Genomic DNA, 21,717 nt, shown 5'->3' on the forward strand with positions numbered 1-21,717 from the left:
TTTAGGATGCTTAAATATTGCTTCTTTAAATTAGTTTTTAAAATTATTTTTGCTCCTGTTCTTAAATTCTAGTACATGACTCTCAACCCCTCTACTAAGAGGAAGAATACTGGATCTCCAGACAGGAAGCCCTCAAAGAAATCCAAGACAGACAACTCTTCTCTCAGTTCACCACTAAATCCTAAGTTATGGTGTCATGTACACTTGAAGAAATCCTTGAATGGCTCACCACTCAAAGTGAAGAACTCAAAGAATTCCAAATCTCCAGAAGAGCATCTGGAAGAAGTGATGAAGATGATGTCGCCCAGCAAGCTACATGCTAACTTTCACATTCCTAAGAAAGGCCCACCTGGCAAGAAATCAGGGAAGCATAGTGACAAACCTTTGAAAGCAAAGGGCAGAAGCAAAGGCATCCTGAATGGACAGAAATCCACAGGGAATTCCAGATCTCCCAAAAAGGGCTTGAAGACTCCTAAAACCAAAATGAAGCAGATGACTTTGTTGGACATGGCCAAAGGCACTCAGAAGGTGACACGAGCCCCGAGGAATTCTGGGGGCACACCTAGGTCCTCTAGTAAACCTCATAAACATCTGCCTCCTGCTGCCCTCCACCTTATCGCCTACTACAAAGAAAACAAAGACAGGGAGGACAAGAAGAGTGCCCTGTCCTGTGTTATCTCCAAAACAGCTCGTCTCCTCTCTAGTGAAGATAGAGCTCGTCTCCCAGAAGAATTGCGAAGTATTGTTCAAAAACGCTTTGAGCTTCTAGAGCACAAAAAGAGATGGGCTTCTATGTCTGAAGAGCAGCGCAAAGAATATTTGAAAAAGAAACGAGAGGAGCTGAAAGAAAAGTTGAAGGAGAAAGCCAAGGAACGGAGAGAGAAAGAAATGCTCGAGAAACTAGAGAAACAGAAGCGGTACGAGGACCAAGAGTTAACTGGCAAAAACCTTCCAACATTTAAATTGGTGGATACCCCTGAAGGGCTGCCCAATACACTCTTTGGGGATGTGGCCATGGTGGTGGAGTTCTTGAGCTGTTATTCTGGGTTACTCTTACCAGATGCTCAGTATCCTATTACTGCTGTGTCCCTTATGGAAGCCTTGAGTGCAGAAAAGGGTGGCTTTTTATACCTGAATAGAGTGTTGGTCATCCTCTTACAGACCTTGTTACAAGATGAAATAGCAGAAGACTATGGTGAATTGGGAATGAAGCTGTCAGAAATCCCTCTGACTCTGCATTCTGTTTCAGAGCTGGTTCGGCTCTGCTTGCGCAAATCTGACATTCAGGAAGAAAGTGAGGGCTCAGACACAGATGACAACAAAGATTCAGCACCATTTGAAGACAATGAGGTACAAGATGAGTTCCTAGAAAAGCTGGAGACCTCTGAATTTTTTGAGCTAACATCAGAAGAGAAACTGCAGATCTTGACAGCACTCTGCCACCGGATTCTCATGACATACTCAGTGCAGGACCACATGGAGACCAGGCAGCAGATGTCTGCAGAGTTATGGAAGGAACGGCTTGCTGTATTGAAGGAAGAAAATGATAAGAAGAGAGCAGAGAAACAGAAACGGAAAGAAATGGAAGCCAGAAATAAAGAAAATGGAAAAGAGGAGAATGGGTTAGGCAAAGCTGATAGGAAAAAAGAAGTCGTGAAGTTTGAGCCCCAGGTAGATATGGAAGCTGAAGACATGATCAGTGCCGTGAAGAGCAGACGGCTGCTTGCCATTCAGGCTAAGAAGGAGCGGGAAATTCAGGAGAGAGAAATGAAAGGTAAAATCTTGTGTTGAGAGAAAAGGGGAAGCCCTTTAGAAGATAGTAGAAGGAAGGAAATAACTGAGGTAATGGTAGCGTCTTCGTTTGTCACAACTTTTTAGTTATTTCTGTGTGTAATAACCCGACCCTTCTAGGTATGTAAGATTCTAGCAGGAGTGTTCAGCCTGACATTCTGCAGTTAATGATAGTTTGACTTGGATTAGTGTGATGTTGGCATCTTTTCTGGCTTAGTAAAGGACCAAATCCACAAACAGACATAGTGGAAATAATATATGACCTGGGAGTGGGCTGACTTGGATACCTGGGACTTAGCTATAGTTCTTTGAGCAAGTTGCTTATCCACACCTCTGTTTCCTCATATGCTTAAGATTGTCATAACAAATGAATGACAAGGTATTTGAAACCCTCAGCACAGTTGCCGACTTAGATATTAATCTTTCCCGTATTAAGATGTAAGGAAATAAGAATTTGGGGCTTTCATAGCACCATTAAGTCTGAACTTTTTAAAAAACAGCTTTATTAAGAAATAATTCACATACTATACTATTCATCCACGTTTATTGTACAGTTCATTGTTTTTTAATATATTCACAAATATTTGCAGCCTTTATCATAGTCAATTTTAGAACATTTTCATCACCTCAAAAAGAAACCCCATGCCCTTTAGCTATACCCATCCTCCCCAGCCCTAAGCAGTCACCGTCCACTGCTCTATCTCTATATTTGCCTATTCTGATACATCATATCAGTGGAGCTGTATAATACGTATGTAGTCTTTTATGACTGGCTTCTTTCACTTACCATGTTTTCAAGTTTCAGGCTGTAGCATGTCTCAGTACTTAATTCCTTTTTATGGCTGAATATTATTCCATTGTTTGGATGTGTCACATTTTGTTTTTATCCATTTATCAGTTGATGAACGTTTGGTTTGTTTTAATCATTTTTGGCTGTTATGAATAATGCTGCTACAAGCATTGGTGTACAAGTTTTTGTGTGGACATATGTTTTCATTTCTCATGGGTATATATACCTAGGGATGGATCTGCTGGATCATATGGTAACTAGGTTTAACTGAGGAAGTCCTAGACTGTTTTTCAAAGTGGCTGCACAATTTTACATTCCTACCAGTGGTAAATGAGGGTTGTAATTTCTCCACTGGTCTGCATCTTTGCCAAAGCTTGTTATTCTGTGGTTCTGATTATAGCCATTCTAGTGATTGTGAATTGGTTTTGATATGCATTTCCGTGATGACTAATGATGTCATCTTCTTTTGTGCCTATTTGTCTTTTGTATATCTTCTTTGGAGGATATTAATTCAGATCTTTTGCCCATTTTCAAATTGGGTTATTTGTCTTTTTATTATTGAATTACAAGGGGTCTTTATATAGTCTAGATACAAATCCCTTAAGATACATGATCCAAAAAGATTTTCTCCCATTTTGTGTTTGTTGTCTTTTTACTTTCTTGATAGTGTCCATTGAAGCACAAATTTTTAAAATTTTGATGACATCCAATTTATTTATTTTTTTCTTTGGTTGGTTGTGGTTTTGGTGTCAAATCCAAGAATCTGCTGCCAAATCCAAGGTCATGAAGATTTACTCCTGTGTATTCTTCTAAAAGTCTTAAGAGTTTTAGCTCTTACATTTAGGTCTTTGATTCATTTTGAGTTAATTTGACTTTGGACACATCAACTTATTTCTGGCTATGTGTGTCTTTACACCAATACCACAGTGTCTTGAATAGAATTGAGAAGCCAGAAATAAGTTGATTATTGATACAGAGAAACAAGACACAATATTATAAATATATAATATAATTATATATATATATTTAAATTTTATTTATTTATTTGGCTGCGTCGGGTCTTAGTTGTGGTACGTGGGATCTTCATTGTGTCGTGCTGGCTTCTCTAGTTGTGGCACTCGGGCTTCTCTCTAATTGTGGCACGTGGGCTCTAGAGCGCATGGGCTCAGTAGTTGCGGCACACGGGCTTAGTTGCCCTGTGGCATGTGGGATCTTAGTTCCCCAACCAGGGATTGAACCCGCGTCTCCTGCATTGGAAGGTGGATTCTTAACCACTGGACCACCAGGGAAGTCCCTGTAATGTAATTATAAAATATGTAATAAATATCAATACTTTGCCAAGGATAGTATTTGAATTAGAGTTCAGGTCTTTTGATGTCTAGCTCAGTACTGTAACCTCTGGAACTAAATTTGGTCTTTTTTTTTTTTTCTTTTTTTTGTGGTACGCGGGCCTCCCACTGTTGTGGCCTCTCCCGTTGCGGAGCACAGGCTCCGGACGCGCAGGCTCAGCGGCCATGGCGCACGGGCCCAGCCGCTCCGCGGCATGTGGGATCCTCCCGGACCGGGGCACGAACCCATGTGCCCTGCATTGGCAGGCAGATTCTTAACCACTGCGCCACCAGGGAAGCCCTGGTCTTTTTTTTTTTTGATGACTTTCCCTAGATTGTTTTTTGTTTGTTTGTACCTGCAAGAGAAGGAGCTTTTCCTTTATTGTGATTTGGCCATTACTCTTTTTGTCATTTACCTTTGTACTGATTTCTACTGTAATCATTGTTGCAAACGTACAACTCTGTTCAGGCTAGAAAACCATTTATTAAAAGTAACAAATACCATACCGTTCTGTTTTGGTTTTTGTCCGCACTGTGCAGCTTGCGGGATCATAGTTCCTTGACCAGGGATTGAACCTGGGCCCGCGGCAGTGAAAGCACTGAGTCCTAACCATTGAACTGTCAGGGAATTTCCCCATATTGGTTTTAAATAGATGAAATTTGTCTTAAATTTTTAAGTAACATCTTTAGACTGATGCATTTTCCAGATTCTTGCTACATTGTGGATGTTGTCATCAGTAGAGTACCAGCAGTAAAATTGCTGGCATTGTAAATAGCAGTGCCCTTTACTTACAGTATCAAAATTTGTGACGGTTATGGAAAAACTTAAAAGGAAAGATTCCTGGGTGTCTTTCATTATTGAGGGAAATTTCTGTCTGGGTAGAATAAACTTATAAAATGAATGATCAGAAATAAATTGATTAAAACTTTTTTTCATCATTAACAGTAGCAACTTGCTGAATAAGTCAAAGAATAGTATTAAAGAGGCAATAATTACTATTATCTGCTGATGCTTCCGTGCCCTTGCTTTCTCAATTCTTTTTCTAAATTCCTCAGGACTGAAATACGTTTTATTTTGAAATAGCTATTTCGGTTTTATTCATCCTGATCATTTTGAGGATCCTGTGGCTGGTCCTGTCAGAAAATATTTCAGTTAATTCCGTTTAAGGACTATTTTAACTTTACATTTAAAATTAATTATCAATAAAATTAAATTAATTTATTATAAAACTAATAAGTTAAATTTTGGAGAGAAAAGATTTTGCACTGAGTTGATGGCTGAGACATCAAAATTCAAAGAACATAGAAGGACCAGATAGAAATTGCTGCCTTACACATTATTTCTTATAACAGTTTAGAATTAGGAGAAGGAAACTAAGATTTCTACTTAATACCAGGCACGTTTCACTCCATATCTTACTTAAATTTGTAAGAGTAGAATTTACTAGGAAAAAAATTGATTCATTTTATCTTTAACAGTGAAACTAGAACGTGAAGCTGAAGAAGAACGAATACGAAAGCACAAAGCAGCTGCTGAGAAGGCTTTCCAGGAAGGAATTGCCAAAGCAAAACTAGTCATGCGTAGGACTCCAATTGGTACAGATCGAAACCATAATAGGTGAGTTATTAAACTTAACTTTTATCATCTTTTAGGGCTGCTATATTGTTGCTAGTTAGTACTAAGACTAGACAAGCTTCCCTGTTCGTGGATATTGGAAACAGAATTGCTCATCACACATTTATTTGAATATTTACTGTGCCAAATGCTAGGGTTACGAAGTTAAAGACATGACCCTGTCCTCAAAGATACCACAGATACGAAGCTTAAATTGTGGTGATAGGAGAAATGTAATCCTAATAGAAGTCTTTAAAAATGGTAAGGTATTTTAAATGCATACATTGTGTGGAACCTAAAGTAGTGAAATATTAGAAGTTATAAAAATTACAGATAATTAAGTGAATCTCAAATTCCCAAAATTTTAGTATTCTGTGCTTTACTTTAGGATTTGTATCTGCTGAATGTTCAGTGATATTCTGTAATCATCTTCCTCAACAATGAAGTCATCCTGTGCTCATGATCTTTCACTAACACATAATATGTGGTTGTGATTTGTAGATATTGGCTCTTCTCAGATGAAGTTCCAGGTTTGTTCATTGAGAAAGGCTGGGTACATGACAGCATTGACTACCGATTCAACCATCACCGAAAAGACCATGCAGACTCTGCTGATGAGGATTACTGTCCCCGTAGTATGTATATCTATTAGTTAGTTTACCCTGCTCAAGTAGGGTCAATATTAAGACTATCTTTCCTCTGTCACTTTTTTTCACTTTCTAAATTTCTTTATTGCCTTCTTAGGTAGATTTATTTGAGTGAGGTGGGAAGATGTGAAATGCATAGCAGAAGGAAGGAAACTTAACATTTGATTATCGACTTTGTTCCAGGCATAGCGTGAAAAGATAAAGAACTTGAATATTAGGATATTTGGGTATTAGATTTATACAAGTAGTTTTCAAACTTTGTTCCTTGGAAGTCTCTTTGTAGGTACTTCAAGGGCTGGAATTGAGGTAAGGGGTCAAGAAGGCAGTTATGTGTCTTTTTCCTCCACTTTAAAAATTCATTTATTTAATATTTATGGAGCATCTCTTATTTGCCAACCAATTTTTCATGTGCTGTGAAAGAAGATAGCAAACAAGACATAAAAGGTCCTGAATGTCAATTAACTAAAATTCTAGTGAGGAGAAACACAGCAAATATGTAACTAGAAATAAGTGACTGAGAAGGGTCATAAGGGGCACTGATAATGTTCTTCTTGACTTGGGTTCTGGTTACATGAGTATGTTCAGTTTGTAAAATAGAAAAGTGTACTTTTCTAAATATATATATGTGTGTGTATGTATTCTTTCTTGACCTATACATAGATGTGTGTGTATGTGAATGTGTGTGTGTGTGTGAATGTGTATATATATATATATATTTCTTTTTTTCCCCCCAAGAAAGAAATTAAAAGAAAAATTTTAAATTTAAAAATACCAGATGGTTAGGTTAGATCAAGTTTTCTCAGCCTCACTGTTGTTGACATTTTGGGCCAGATAATTCTTTGTAGTGGGGGGTTGTCCTATGTGTTGTTAGTTATTTAGCAGCATCCCTGACCTTTACCCACTGGATGCCATTAGTGACAACCAGATGTCACCAGATATTGCCAAATGTTCCCTAGGAGGCAGCATGGCTTTCTGTTGCGAACCATTGCGTTAGATGATACATAAGCTTCCTTCCAGCTGCACTTTATATAACCTAATGAAAATTGCTTCTCAAAAAGTAGTTTTCTTTCATTTTAGAGAAACTCATAACCCAAACTTTTAAACTCACAGAATCATTAAATAAGGAAATTAGTATATAGCCCAAAACTTCAAATTTAAGGCATTTTCTTGTTGAATTATGTTATTTGTTAGATTGTAGTACTTAGTAGAAAAGTCTAGTTTTGGTAGACTTTGTATATACTCAGGTGAGGGCAGTAAATACGAAGTTAGGATCTTCACACTTGAGAGAGATTCCGGTGGGATGAAGGACTGTAATTTTATGTGTCTCAAAAGCTTAATGGCTATTTTCAGAAATCAGGTCCACACAGTTACAGCTCTCGGGAGAAGACTGGCATCTACATCCCTTCACTTCTAGAGCATCCTGGTGGATGTTGTTCCTTCATGTTTTCTAGTTCCAGCATGGCAGAGTCTCTTCAGAATTACCTGACTGAAAAGACTAAACAAGGTTATGTGTTAGTATTTCAGGGAAGATGCTGCAGGTTAAAGGGGAGAGAAGGGGAGCAGGGGAGAGAACCAGTTGTAGAATTAGGTAAGGCCTCAAATACTGGCTTAAGATCTATCTATAGTAATGTCATATATTAGTATACAGGAGCTGGTTTACAAAAAAGCTAATCATATTTGACATTTGAAGCCTCCAGGGGTAAGTTTGTAGTCGTTTTATATATTTCAGTTGTGTCTACTTCACCACAGATGCCTTTGTGCTAAGCATCACGTACAAGGAACAGATTATTTATTTGCTCTGAGACATTTAGTCATCTCTCTCCATTCTATTGCAATAACTTGTGATACTGTTAAACTTTGCCTGTTCAGCTGTATAGAGAGCAACTGTCTCAGATAATGTGCTGTATGTAAGATGTTTAAGAGAAATTAGCATCTACTGTACCTGTGGATATATTTAATAGGCAGCATCTGTGTTATTGGTTGTTGAATTTGCACTGTGTACTGCTTAGGTTTGAAACTAGGAATTGAGTATGTACTATATTCAGCCTAATGTATAAATTTTTCTTAGGTAAGAAAGCAAACCTAGGCAAAAATGTAAGCATGAACACACAACACGGACCAGCTACAGAAATTGCTGTAGAGACCACTATACCCAAACAGGGACAGAATCTATGGTAATGTGAGCATTCATCTGGTTGCTCTTTCTTTTTCTTTTTCAATGTTAAGAAAATAATCTATATAGTGAAACCAGTGAGTTAGTGATTATCTATTAAGAGCATTTTGTGTGATTTTGATTTCTTGGATCTGTAAGCTCATTGCTTTAAAAGCAGACTTGATTTTTTTATAAGTATATGTTTGCTTTAAGGTTTAGAATTTTATTTTTTCCTTGTAATGTAACTTTGTATATTATATGATAGATCTTACATAGCATTGGAAATGCCTTTCAGTCTGCTTGGGAATAGAAGTATTTAGGATTTTCATCTTTATTAAAGAATAAGGAATTGTAAATATAGCCATTAATCTTCTTTGTGTCTATCCTGCTTTTAGGCAGGGAGCTAGGTTTTGAGAAGGTCCCTTCTACTTTTGTGATCGCATTAACTGCTTTAGCTGTGATCACCTTTAGTTTAATGAAAATGACCTTTTGTCTTTTATTTTTTGATATAACTTTACTCTGTGAAAGGGATATGGACAAGTGTGCCTATTTACTTTATAAAATTTGTCTCATATTACATTTTATTTTTATTTATTTATATGTTTGTTTGTTTGCTTATTTATTTATTTGGGCCTGCTCTGAGCGGTATGTGGGATCTTATCTTAGTTCCCCGACCAGGGATCGAACCCATGCCCCCTGAAGTGGAAGCCTGGAGCCTTAACCACTGGACCGCCAGGGAAGTCCCCTCATATTACATTTTAGTAGGAAACATTGGCTCCAGTGTCCTAAGATAAAGTTAACATTAGGTCTCATGGGAACAGTAAATTGTTCTACTTCTGAGCAAGGTTGGAATTCTGCTTTCCCAACTCCCACCACCAACCCTAGATCCCTTTCTTAATGTTTGATTCTTTTTTATTTCAGAGTTAACGGGGTTTTTTTGGTTTTTTGTTTTTGGTTTTTTGCCCCTACAGGTTTTTATGTGACAGTCAAAAGGAGCTGGATGAGTTGCTAAACTGCCTTCACCCTCAGGGAATAAGAGAAAGTCAGCTTAAAGAGAGACTGGAGAAGAGGTAAGGGTTTTCATCTCGCTCCTCATATCTCCTCTTCAGCATGAGATATTATACATACCTTAGGGTTTTTTGTTGTTGTTGTTTATCCATAAAAGCTTAAGTGAAAATTTAAAAAGTCTGTAACTCTTTTATGTTCTTGTTGTTTGGTATTTTCTTTTTCTTTTAAAATATTTATTTATTTATTTTGGCTGCGCGGGGTCTTAGTTGCAGCACGTGGGATCTTCGCTGCGGCTTGTTTAGTTGTGGTATGCAGGATCTTTAGTTGCGGCATGCGTGCTTCTTAGAATAAGTGGCATGCATGTGGGATCTAGTTCCCCGGCCAGGGATCGAACCTGGACCCCCTGCATTGGGAGCATGGAGTCTTACCCACTGGACCACCAGGGAGGTCCTGTTGTTTGATATTTTCTTGACGCCTCATGCTTGTTTGGAAGAGTATGCTTTTAAACGATGTATATACAGGATAGCAGGATTATTCATTGACTAACACACCATACACCACCAGACTGAGAGCCTGATTGTAGTTAGGCAGCCTTGTAAATGCAGTTCCACATTGGTTGATATTCAGAAGTATTCTGTCGGTATCCAGAGTAGCACCAAAAATGAAAACAACCTAAATATTCATCAACTGATGAATGGATAAACAAAATGTGGTATATCCATAAATTCAGCCATAAAAAGGAACAAAGTAATGAAATATCCTAGAAAGTGGGCAAACGTTTTGCTGAGTCAAAGAAGCCAGACACAGAAAGGCCACATATTGTGTGATTTCATTTATATGAGACATCCACAATAGGCAAATTTATAGTCAGAAAATAGATGAGTGGTTGCCAGGGGATGAGGGACGGGGAGAATTGAGAGTGACTGCTAACCCGTATGGGATTTCTTTATGGAGTGATGAAAATGTTTTGGAATTAGGTAGTTTTGATGCTTCTAAAATGTGAAAACCACTGAAAGTATAGGCTTTAAAATTGTGAGTTTAATGTTATGTGAATTATATCTCCAAGAGAAACCACACAAAAAAACCTGCCTACAAAATTAGCATCAATATCAGTGCCATCTAGATTTGCTAGTGTCCCTCCTGTTCTAGCAGTTGTTTCTGTCAAAGCTGGGATAGGTTTTGCCTTAAGGCCACCTTTTTTTTTTTTGAGGTATGTGGGCCTCTTACTGTTGTGGCCTCTCCCGTAGCGGAGCACAGGCTCTGGATGCGCAAGCTCAATGGCCATGGCTCACGGGCCCAGCCGCTCCGCGCCATGTGGGATCTTCCCAGACCAGGGCACGAACCCGTGTCCCCTGCATCGGCAGGCGGACTCTCAACCACTGCGCCACCAGGGACGCCCAAGGCCACCTTTAATATCTGCGTGCTTTCATGCTGGAATTTAGGTTTAATTGAGGAGAGAAGGAAAATTCTGTTCAGTACATACTCTGCAATTTTGAGACACTTTTGAGAGTGATAATGGGTACATCATTGGTTTTGGTCCACTGCTTAATGTATAAATGAATTAAAATTGTATTCAGAATAGTCCTGTCTTGATAACACTTAGATCAAAGAAGAAGATAAAGGGGAAATTATGTGATAGAAGGCAGTGAAAGCAGAATCCTTTATAAGAACACCAGTGAGGGTTTCCCTGGTGGCACAGTGGTTGAGAGTCCGCCTGCCGATGCAGGGGACATGGGTTCGTGCCCCGGTCCGGGAAGATCCCACATGCCACAGAGCGGCTGGGCCTGTGAGCCATGGCCGCTGAGCCTGCGCGTCCGGAGCCTGTGCTCTACAACGGGAGAGGCCACGACAGTGAGAGGCCCGCGTACCGCAAGAAAAAAAAAAGAACACCAGTGAGACACAATGAAGTTATAGTCAGAGGAAAATAATATTAAAACTCCTTATTATTAAGCATGAAAAGGAAACTTAGTACTCAACTTCGATGACCTTGAACATTAGTTTTTGGTGTAAGAAGCCAACAGTGAAGCTTATGGAGAATCCAGGGTAGAGAGTCTTATTAGAGTCTTTATTACTGTGACTTCAGAAGGTTAATCTTTAGTGTGAAAGTGAACTCTGAAGGTCCTTGTATAGGTTTTCAGCTCAAATTCATGTTTCTTCTGTGTTGTGAAGAATTCCAGGCAGACGATTCAAAGTTTGTCTCCGGTTGGTAGGAATTTCTGGCAACTAACATAAGCAAATGCACACTCTCCCTGGAGGAGCATAACTTCAAACCAGGCCTCAAAGAATTGCCACAGATAAAATATCAAGAAACTCATGGTAAAAAAACAAAAACAATAAACACCCCAAAAAAACCACACAAACCAGTTACCATGAATGAGAGCTAGGTAAAGAAACACACTTCAGATACTGGAATTACCATATACAGAACAAAATGTATGTTTTTTAAGTGAATCAAGAATAAGAAATTTGAAATTTTGTGTGAGAAACATGAGACTATTAAACGAGAGGTGAAAAGGATCTAAATAAGTCTTCTAGAAATAAAACATGTCATTCAAGTAACTGAAATTAATAGACCATTTTCTAAAGTTCCTTTATTCCTCCTCCCCTTTGCCTCAACTTTTCTAGGTACCAGGACATTATTCATTCTATTCATCTGGCCCGAAAGCCAAATTTGGGTCTAAAATCCTGTGATGGCAACCAGGAGCTTTTAAACTTTCTTCGTAGTGATCTCATTGAAGTTGCAACAAGGTTACAAAAGGGAGGACTTGGTTATGTGGAAGAAACATCAGAATTTGAAGCTCGGGTAAGAATATAAGGAAAACACCCTTTGTTTTGTTTGTTTTTTTGTTTTTTTGCGGTATGTGGGCCTCTCACTATTGTGGCCTCTCCCGTTGCGGAGCACAGGCTCCGGACACACAGGCCCAGCGGCCATGGCTCACGGGCCCAGCCACTCCGCGGCATGTGGGATCTTCCCAGACCGGGGCACGAACCCGTTTCCCCTGCATCGGCAGGCGGACTCTCAACCACTGCGCCACCAGGGAAGCCCAGGAAAACACCCTTTGAAATGTTACTCAAGGAAACTCAATTTGGAATTGTTCCCTGATATTTATTGTTCTTGATTTTCCTAGATGACCCTGGGAATCATATTTGCATTTGTCTTGAAAGACACATGTGGAACCCTAAATTCTCTATGTACATATGATACTTTTCCTTTGTTATATTCTGTTGGTATCCAGGAAAATCTAATAGTTGGCTCAGAACCTTTGTTCAAAAAGAGCTTTTCTGTTAAGTTGAATGAAAACTAGTCCTGGAGTCTTAGTCATATAACATTATTTAACCTATCCATTCCCATGTGATGCCTGTGCTGTAAGGTATGAAACATTTGTGTATCCTGCTTTTGTTCATTCTCTATACTTGATCAGCTCAATAGAGTTATACTTGTGTTGGGCAGCACTCATGCTGTTAAACAGGTACATTTCAGTGAAGGCACTTTTGTAGTCTTATCGCTTACTGTTCAGAAGGACCCTTAAGTGTTATAGGTGAAACAGTTCAAGAGACCCCGTGTCCCACATTAGATTTTAGGTATCAAAGCAGGAGAAAAGATTGGAGAACACTGTCCACGGGTTATCACTGTAGAATTTTTTTTGTTAATGTCACTTTGGGGTACATAATAACACATGGAGTTGATATGGTAAATCTTTTACTGCCAGACTTCTGTATTTTTATTTCTTTGCTATTAGAATTAACAAATTATATATGCATCTTATATATGTAACTTTTTTTCATTAGTCTGGTTATGAATTCTTGGTACATTCCCTGGGAAAAAGGTTTAACAGTCTTTATTGTTCTTAAAGATTTTTTTTAAGGAATTACTCAACCAAAAGAATTTCGCCTGTTTCAAATATTAGTTACTTTTTTTGTTTATTTAGCAAATATCTATCAGTTGCCTACTTTGTGCCAAACCCAGGCCCACACCTTGCTAACGTTGGATTATCATCATTCTTTGTTTCTCTTTGTAATTATAAAATGGTTGTTTTTTTTGTTTTTTGTTTTTTTTTTTGCGGTACTCGGGCCTCTCACTGTTGCGGCCTCTCCCGTTGCGGAGCACAGGCTCCGGACGCGCAGGCTCAGCGGCCATGGCTCACGGGCCCAGCCGCTCCACGGTATGTGGGATCCTCCCAGACCGGGGCACGAACCCGTGTCCCCTCCATCGGCAGGCGGACTCTCAACCACTGCGCCACCAGGGAAGCCCCTAAAATGGTATTTTTTTAATTGGCATGTGTTGTGTGACTGAGAAGGTAGTTTCAGTCCTTAAGAGCATGATTTGGATTAAAGTGATTTAGCTTATGCTTCCTCATCCATAAAATAAATGTGAGGCTTAGATGAGATCAAGTGTGTAAAATGTATTATCTGGCTTATAGGTTGTAAGCTGTTAGGTTGGTAAATTTTTACTTTCCTTCTCAGTTTTTCTTTGCCTTGAGACTGTCATTTGCACGTAGTAGGCACTCAGTCACTGAGTGTATGAATGAGTTCAGTAACTTCCTTTAAGTAGAGCAAGTTTCAGCCTCCCATGGATCCCTTCATCAGGGAATCCAAGTAGTCGGCTACTTTCAAATGCATAAGCCATCCATTGAACTGAGGAACCCAGTTAAATTAATGTTATGTGACCAATTTGGGTCTAGGTTGATTTGAATTTAATCGAGGATTGTCTGCTTTCATCTTTCTCTTGGCCTTTTACTCAGTCTGGTTTTTAAATCTTTTTCTGTAGGTGATCTCACTAGAGAAACTGAAGGATTTTGGCGAGTGTGTGATTGCCCTTCAAGCCAGTGTCATAAAGAAATTTCTCCAAGGCTTCATGGCTCCCAAGCAAAAGAGAAGAAAACTCCAAAGCGAAGATTCAGCAAAGACTGAAGAGGTGGATGAAGAGAAAAAAATGGCAGAGGAAGCAAAGGTATTTAGCTAATGAATATGTAGTTTTATGACTGCGTAGAAGTATGTGATCTGGTTTTAAAATTATCTAACCCTATGCTTTTTAGTTACATAAGCACTGTTCCCTAGCCAGTGTTTGATCTTTATCACTTTCTCCAAATGTTGTACTTTTCAAACTGGTCTGTGGAGCACAGCCCTGCCTGTAGAGCTGGATAGTGTGTCAGAGTCCCCCCTCCCACTTTACCAGAGCTAATTCCTTTTTTTAAAAGGTGGTGGTTTCTAAATTTTTAAGAATTGTAAAATATACATAATGAACAACTTAGCCACTTTTACATGTATGGTTCTATGTCATTAAGTGCATTCACATTGTTCTGCAACTATTACTACCATCCGTCTCCAGAATTTTTTTATCTTCCCAAGCAAAACTATGCCCTTTAAACACTAAACTACCCATTTCATCCTCCTGCCCAATCCCTGGCAACCATCATTTTCTTTCTGTATCTATGAATTTGACTACCCTAGGTACCTCATATAAAGTGGAATCATACTGTATTTGTCCTTTTGTGACTGGTTTATTTAACTTCTTCAAAGTTACCTACATTGTAGCGTATGCCAGGATTTCCTTCCTTTTTAAGACTGAGTAATATTCCATTGTGTTTATAGGCCACATTTTGTTTATTGGTCCATCGGTAGACACTTGGGTCACTTCCACCATTTTTTTTTTTTAATTAGTTAATTTATTTATTTTTGGCCGCGTTGGGTCTTCATTACTGCGCGTGGGTTTTCTCTAGTTGCAGCGGGCGGGGGCTACTCTTCGTTGCGGTGCGCGGGCTTCTTGTGGTGGCCTCTCATGTTGCAGGGCACGGGCTCTAGGCACGCAGGCTTCAGTAGTTGTGGCTCACAGGCTTAGTTGCTCTGCGGCACATGGGATCTTCCTGGACCAGGGATTGAACACGTGTCCCCTGCATTGGCAGACGGATTCTTAACCACTGCACCACCAGGGAAGTCCCGAAGGTTGTCCTTTTTGACCGAGCTTGAAGGTTCAGGAGGGATGGGGTGCACATGGAATAGTGAGGGAGGATGGGCACACCCACTTAGCCAGCCATATCAGCTGAATCAACTCTGGTGATCAGTGGGATGACAGACATCACAGTCAGATTATCCTCACATCCAGTAATGCTGCTGTGAACATGGGTGTACAAATATCTGTTCTAGTTCCTACTTCAAATTCTTTTTGGTATATACCCAGGAGTAGAATTGCTGCATCACATAGTAATTGTATTAATTTTTTTGTGGAACTGCCATAATGTTTTCCATAGCAGCTGCACCATTTTACATTCTCACCAGCAATGTACAGGGGTCTTAATTTCTCCACATCCTTGCCAATACTTGTAATTATCTGTCTCTTTTATAGTAGCCATTCTAATGAGTGTGAAGTGATACCTTGTGGTTTTGATTTACATTTCCCTAATAATTGGTGATGTTGAGCGTCTTTTCATGTGCTTATTGGCTACTTATCTTTTGGGGGAAATGTCTTTCTGAGTCATTTGGCTATTTTTAAATTTTTTTGTGGGGGTGGGGTGGGGAGATGTGTGGGTTCCCTGTATGTTCTGAATATTAATCCTTTATCAGATACATGATTTGCAAATATAATCTCCCATTTCGTGAGCTGCTTGTTCAGTTTTTTTTTTTTTTTTTAGCCGTGCCGAGCAGCACGTGAGATTTTAGTTCCCTGACCAGGGATTGAACCTGTGCCCACTGCAGTGGAAACGTGGAGTCCTAACAACTGGACTGCCGGGGAATTCCCTGCTTTTTCATTCTGTTGATGGTGTCTTTTGATGCAAAAAAGTTTTCAACTTCGATGAAGTTCAACTTACCTATTTTTTCTTTTGTTGCCTCTGCTGTTGGTGTCAAATCCAATGTCATGAAGCTTTCCTCCTGTATTTTCTTCTACAGGTTTTATAGTCTGAGCTTTTACATTTAGATCTTTGATCCATTTTGAGTTAATTTTTGTATATAGTATAAGGTAAGGGTCCAACTTCATTTTTTTGTATGTGTATAATCCAGTTTTCTGTTTTTTTTAAATTTTAGAAGTAGCTCATTGTAAGTAAATCAAATGTGAGAGGTAGATATAATATGAGACAATTCCCATTTTAGTTTCACCCCTCCCAAAGGATATCACTCTTTAATAGTTTGACGTGTTTCTGTGTACATACAAAGATAGTTTTGTTGGATTTTTACAGAATGGAACCCTCTGCATAATCTGCAGTTTTTCACTCTTCAGCATATCCTAGGCATCTGTCCTCTCGCTCTGTCAGTCCGTATAGATCATCCTGGTATTATTTGGGTTTTTTTGTTGTTGTTTTGTTTTGTTTTTTTAACATCCTAATTCCTTATTGATGAACATTATGCTGTCTCTGGTTTTTCTTTTTTAGGATAATTAGCAGCTCCATTTTTTTCTGTTTTGTGTATTAGATTTCTGCTTAAGATTACTTGTGAAGAAAAGAATTTGAAAACACTACAGTAAGGGAGCTTTCCCAGCCATTATCCAGTGGAATACTTTCCCTTGTTTTTGACTTCCCACCCTCCCTCCGTCCTTTTTTTTTTTTTGCGGTACACGGGCCTCTCACTGTTGTGGCCTCTCCCGTTGCGGAGCACAGGCTCAGGACGCGCAGGCTCAGCAGCCATGGCTTACGGGCCTAGCCGCTCCGCGGCATGTGGGATCTTCCCGGACCGGGGCACGAACCGGTGTCCCCTGCATCAGCAGGCCACCACCAGGGAAGCCCCCTCCTTTCCTTTCTTTCACAAACATCTGGTAAAGGCTTGCCTGTGGCAGTCATTGTGCAAAAGTCTTGGGGTTTTGGTCATAAGTAGAAGCCAGAAGTCCTTGCTCTCAAGGAACTCTTGAGTGTGAGAGATGGTTGGAGTAGAGTGACAAGTATGGTGAGAAAGAGCAGTGCTTGGCTCTCCTGTGAGGGATACCAGGGCAACTTAGAACTTCCCAGAGAAGAGAATCTGTCAGCTGGATTTTTGAAGAACAGGTAGAAATTAATTAGGTTGTGGAAGGTGGGTGGGCATAATGTTTGTTAGATTGAGCTGAAATTGCCTTCTCATCATTGACAGCTGGTCCTTGTTTTGCCCTCTGAGTTTACACAGAATGAGTTTACTCTCTAAAGCTCCTCCGGTAGTTGTACACAGTTGTCATGTTTCCCCTGGGTTTCTTCCTGAGGCCAAGAGTGATATGTGATACAAGAAAGAACCTGTTGGGTCAGAGGTGAGTAGAGAACTAAGGTTCAGTTAGATAAACGTTTAACTGTTAATTCATGGCATAGACTCAGAGATTTCACACATGTAAAGTCTATTGAATTTGTTACAATATTGCTACTGTTTTATGGTTTGGATTTTTGTCCAGGGAGATGTGTGGGATCTTAGCTCCCCAACCAGGGATGGAACCCAGGCCCCCTGCATTGGAAGGCGAAGTCTTAACCACTGAATCGCGAGGGAAGTCCTAGTATTCTTCTTTTCTTTTCTTTTTTTTTTAAATAGTTATTTATTTGGCTGCGCCAGGTCTTTTATTGCGGCACGCGGGATCTTCATTGCCGTGTGCGGGACCTTAAGTTGCGGCATGCGGGATCTAGTTCCCTGGCCAGGGATCGAACCTGGGCCCCCTGCGTTGGGAGCGCAGAGCCTTAACCACTGGACCATCAGGGAAGTCCCCTAGTATTCTTCTTGATGTGATCTTTCCTTGCCATTTCTTGACTCGTAACATTTTTCTTCTCATTGGGAACTAGTAGCTGTAGAGTTCTCATTTAAGTTCTTTTTTAGTATTCAACCCCATAGCGAAGTAACCTCTATTTAGCTTGTCATATGAGATGATTCTTAGATTGATTGGGGAGGAAAATATGAGCACTTTGCAGATTTAACCTTGAGGCCCAGACACATAGTACACAAATGGAAAACATGGAAGAGTTTCTTGGAAAATCAATTAGGCTGCCTACTAAGTAGTTCAGCAATGTTCTCCATTAAAATGGCATTATGCCCTGCAGTTCCCCACCGAAGGTCAGCCTTGCCACAGCTCTGAAATTTTCCACTGTCCTTTGCTTTGAAGGTTTCCACTTAGCATGGGCCAGGGTTTTTTCAGTTGGCACTAGGTTGTTGCATGAGCTAATATCAGTCCCTAATCTGTGCTTCAGTTTCCTTATTTGTAAAAGTAGATTCTCTCTCAAATCCCTTTTTGTAATAGCCAATTATTTCAGATATTTAATGTTTATTTCATTTTCTTGCATTAAATGGGAAAGACGTATAATTTGGCCAAATCCTGGGTTCTGTTAGGCTCTCTGTTTGCTTTGGGTGCATTTGTCCCTCATTATCTGTTTTTCCATTTTAAACGTTCTTTTATGGAAGAATATGGTCTGAAGCCTCATTATATTCTTGCCAAGATATATTGCCTTTTTACTGTTAGGTAAAGGGATTAATGGTGACTTGCACATAAGGTGGCTTTCCCTTAATTTTATTATACACACTTCTACCGCTTCTAACTAGGTCCCAACTTTATTTAAATATGCTAAAGAATTGGACTTTTTCATCAGCGTAGTGTGTCCAGCTTCCCAGCAGTACTGCGAAACAGAGTATTTACTTGATGCTACCGTGTTGTATGTCAAAACTTTATCTTGCTGCTGTTCCTGTGTTTTTAAAAAGTCTTCGATATGGTGGGGTTTTTTTGTTTTGTTTTTTTTTTTAATGTTCTGGACTGGAATTTTGTGCATTGGGAGGATACTTAAGATGTTCTTTAAAATCTGAGTGCCTGTTGTTTTCGCCCTCGAAATTAGAGGCTAGCTGGCGACGAGGCTGGTCTAGGTGGATAACTCAGTGGATAAAACAGGATCTAATGTATAATGCCAGGAGCATTGGATTGGGGATCAGGAGACCTGGCCCTAAATTGCTGTGAGACCTTGGGCAAACTTTCTTTTCACGAAAAATAATAAAATGAACATTACACACATGTGCACAGACATTCATAGCAGTGTTTGTTATTCAGCATAGTCAAAAAGCAGAAACAATCCAAATGTCTGCCAACTGTTGAATGGATAAACAAAATGGATGTATTACTCAGCAGTTAAATGGAGTGAAGTGCTGTTACATGCTGGGATGTGGATGAAGCTAGAAAACATTATGCTCAGTAAAAGAAGCCAGTCACAAAAGGCCACATGTTATATGAAATGTCAGAATAGGTAAATCTATAAAGCAAAAGAAGATTGTGGTTGCCTAGGGCCGGGGAACTGGTGGGTTAGGGTAGGGAATGGGGAATGACAAGGTTTCTTTTTTGGGTGATGAAAGTGTTCTAAAATTAAGATTATGTTGATAGTTGTACAACTCTGCAAATATATGAAAAGGCATTGACTGTACACTTTACAGGGGGAACTTGTTGTCGATAGTATATAAATCATATCTCAGTAAATCTTTTTAAAACGAGGTTAAATAAGCTTATTCTCAAGACCTCTTCCAGTTTTTTAAAAAATATATATATAAATTTATTTTATTTATTTATTTTTGCCTGTGTTGGGTCTTCGTTGCTGAGTGTGGGCTTTCTCTAGTTGCGGCGAGCGGGGGCTACTCTTCATTGTGGTACGCGGGCTTCTCACTGTGGTGGCTTCTCTTGTTGTGGAGCATGGGCTCTGGGCGCACGGGCTTCAGTAGTTGTGGCTCGTGGGCGCTAGAGCGCAGGCTCAGTAGTTGTGGCACACGGGCTTAGTTGCTTTGAGGCGTGTGGGATCTTCCCGGACCAGGGCTTGAACCCGTGTCCCCTGCATTGGCAGGCGGATTCTTAACCCCTGCGTCACCAGGGAAGCCCCTCTTTCAGATTTTTGTTTGTTTCTTTTAATGAAGCCACATGTTCTGGGTGCTCAGATTTTATAATTTATAGGAAATAAGTAAAAAGCAGTACTGTATACTGATGATTTTTTTTAATGCTTTTGTGCATCTGACTGTCCACTAGAGGACAGCAAAGCCCAGTTTAACCATTCCCTGGCTAATTGAGTGTTCTCAATAACACTCTTTTAGGAACTGAACCTGAAATTCTTAAATATGTATTCCATTGAATGAAGAGATTTGCATTATTACAGTAAGAGAATCTGTGGTACTGTATGTCAGCTCTCCATTACATTAGGGGAGAAGACCTGCGAGGCACCTGTGATTGTAGATCTTACATCCTACTGAGGAGCTCTGAAAAGGGAAGGAAGGAAATTGTATTTCAAAGGCAGATGTTGAAATATCTGCACTGTAGGTTGGAGTAAGGAATGAGTCAGTTTCCATTAGAACTTTAGCAGCCTCTTAAATAGATTTTTTCAATGTGTTTGTTACTTATCCTTGTTATTCATAAATTTATACACACAAGGCTCTCAGTGGTTCTCTGTTTCTATAGGAAAGAGAAAAGACAGTCTTTGGTCCCCTCCCTGAACTCTCACACCACAGCTTCAGAAGTAGCTCAACTGTCTTTGTCCCTTGGCAGCTCTATTTCAAAGCCTGTGGCCTTCCAGGGATAACGGGCCTTTCTTATAGGACGAAGACTATTACTTAAAATAGGCTTTTTGCCTAGGACAGGGCAGTGAAACCCAGCAGTGCTGTTGTCAGTTAGCTAGAGCTAGCCAGGTTGTATAATAAAAGTAGCCAGCATGGCTAACTTTAGTTCAGTCATGAATGAGTTAAGCAGTATGACCTCCACAAGGCAGATGAGAGTGAGATAACCTAGTCTCTCAGCTTCTAGTATACTGCCGAAGCTTTATCTTGTCCAGCTCTGTTGTATTTTCTGACTGTCTGAGAATGATGTCCCCTGTAATGGCATTTGTTTACATGGATGCTCACCTAATTGTTTAGGCTTTTTTAGTGCTTTGAAAATGTCCCCCAAAATCACCTTTTAATTAATAAAACAGCAATACAAATAAATGAATTATCCTAAAATGGCATTTTTGTTCCTCCTCAGAATGTATATTTTATAGAGGGAGGGTTGAAAATTCCTAATTACATTTTTCTCCATCCTCTTTTACTTTGCTAATTCTAAATTAATTTGCATTTTCTGATGATGAGTGGAGGCAGTGTGGATTATGCTGAGAGTAACTGCCCAGAATGAAATCAGGCCAACCCCTGGGACTTTACAAATTTCACTTAAGTTAGAAGTTGGTGATAAAGTCAAGAGACTATTTCATATCAGTACTTAATGCTTTTAAGGATTATAGAAGGCTTTATAGATACTATTTACTATTTCTAGGCCCTATAATCTGGGATTATGGTACATATTAGTGCAGAAACTGATAATCTTACTGACCAAGCTACATGACATTGTTGCATACTAGCATTATTTACACAGTACAAGTGTTCCTGCTTTTAAATGATACTGAATCTTTAAGTGGATTTCACTAGAAGAGACCTGTTTCTAGTCATTTCCCCCTCCTTGAATTCTT

General features: G+C 39.5%; 1 protein-coding gene across 1 annotated transcript in view; it reads left to right on the forward strand.

Moving 5' to 3' along the window:
* Nucleotides 1-21,717, forward strand: part of BAZ1B (bromodomain adjacent to zinc finger domain 1B) — a gene marked incomplete at both ends in the record, with an annotated part of 64,965 nt that overhangs the window by 35,377 nt on the left and 7,871 nt on the right. Inside the window, 7 exons of the mRNA XM_079719295.1 lie at nucleotides 73-1,774; nucleotides 5,389-5,527; nucleotides 6,026-6,159; nucleotides 8,240-8,345; nucleotides 9,295-9,393; nucleotides 11,957-12,134; nucleotides 14,100-14,282. Of these exons, the coding sequence (XP_079575421.1) occupies nucleotides 73-1,774; nucleotides 5,389-5,527; nucleotides 6,026-6,159; nucleotides 8,240-8,345; nucleotides 9,295-9,393; nucleotides 11,957-12,134; nucleotides 14,100-14,282 (2,541 nt within the window). The remainder of the gene's footprint in view (nucleotides 1-72; nucleotides 1,775-5,388; nucleotides 5,528-6,025; nucleotides 6,160-8,239; nucleotides 8,346-9,294; nucleotides 9,394-11,956; nucleotides 12,135-14,099; nucleotides 14,283-21,717) is intronic.

This window comes from Hyperoodon ampullatus (assembly GCF_949752795.1).
Source record: "Hyperoodon ampullatus genome assembly, chromosome: 14".
In the NCBI taxonomy this organism is placed as follows: domain Eukaryota; kingdom Metazoa; phylum Chordata; class Mammalia; order Artiodactyla; family Ziphiidae; genus Hyperoodon; species Hyperoodon ampullatus.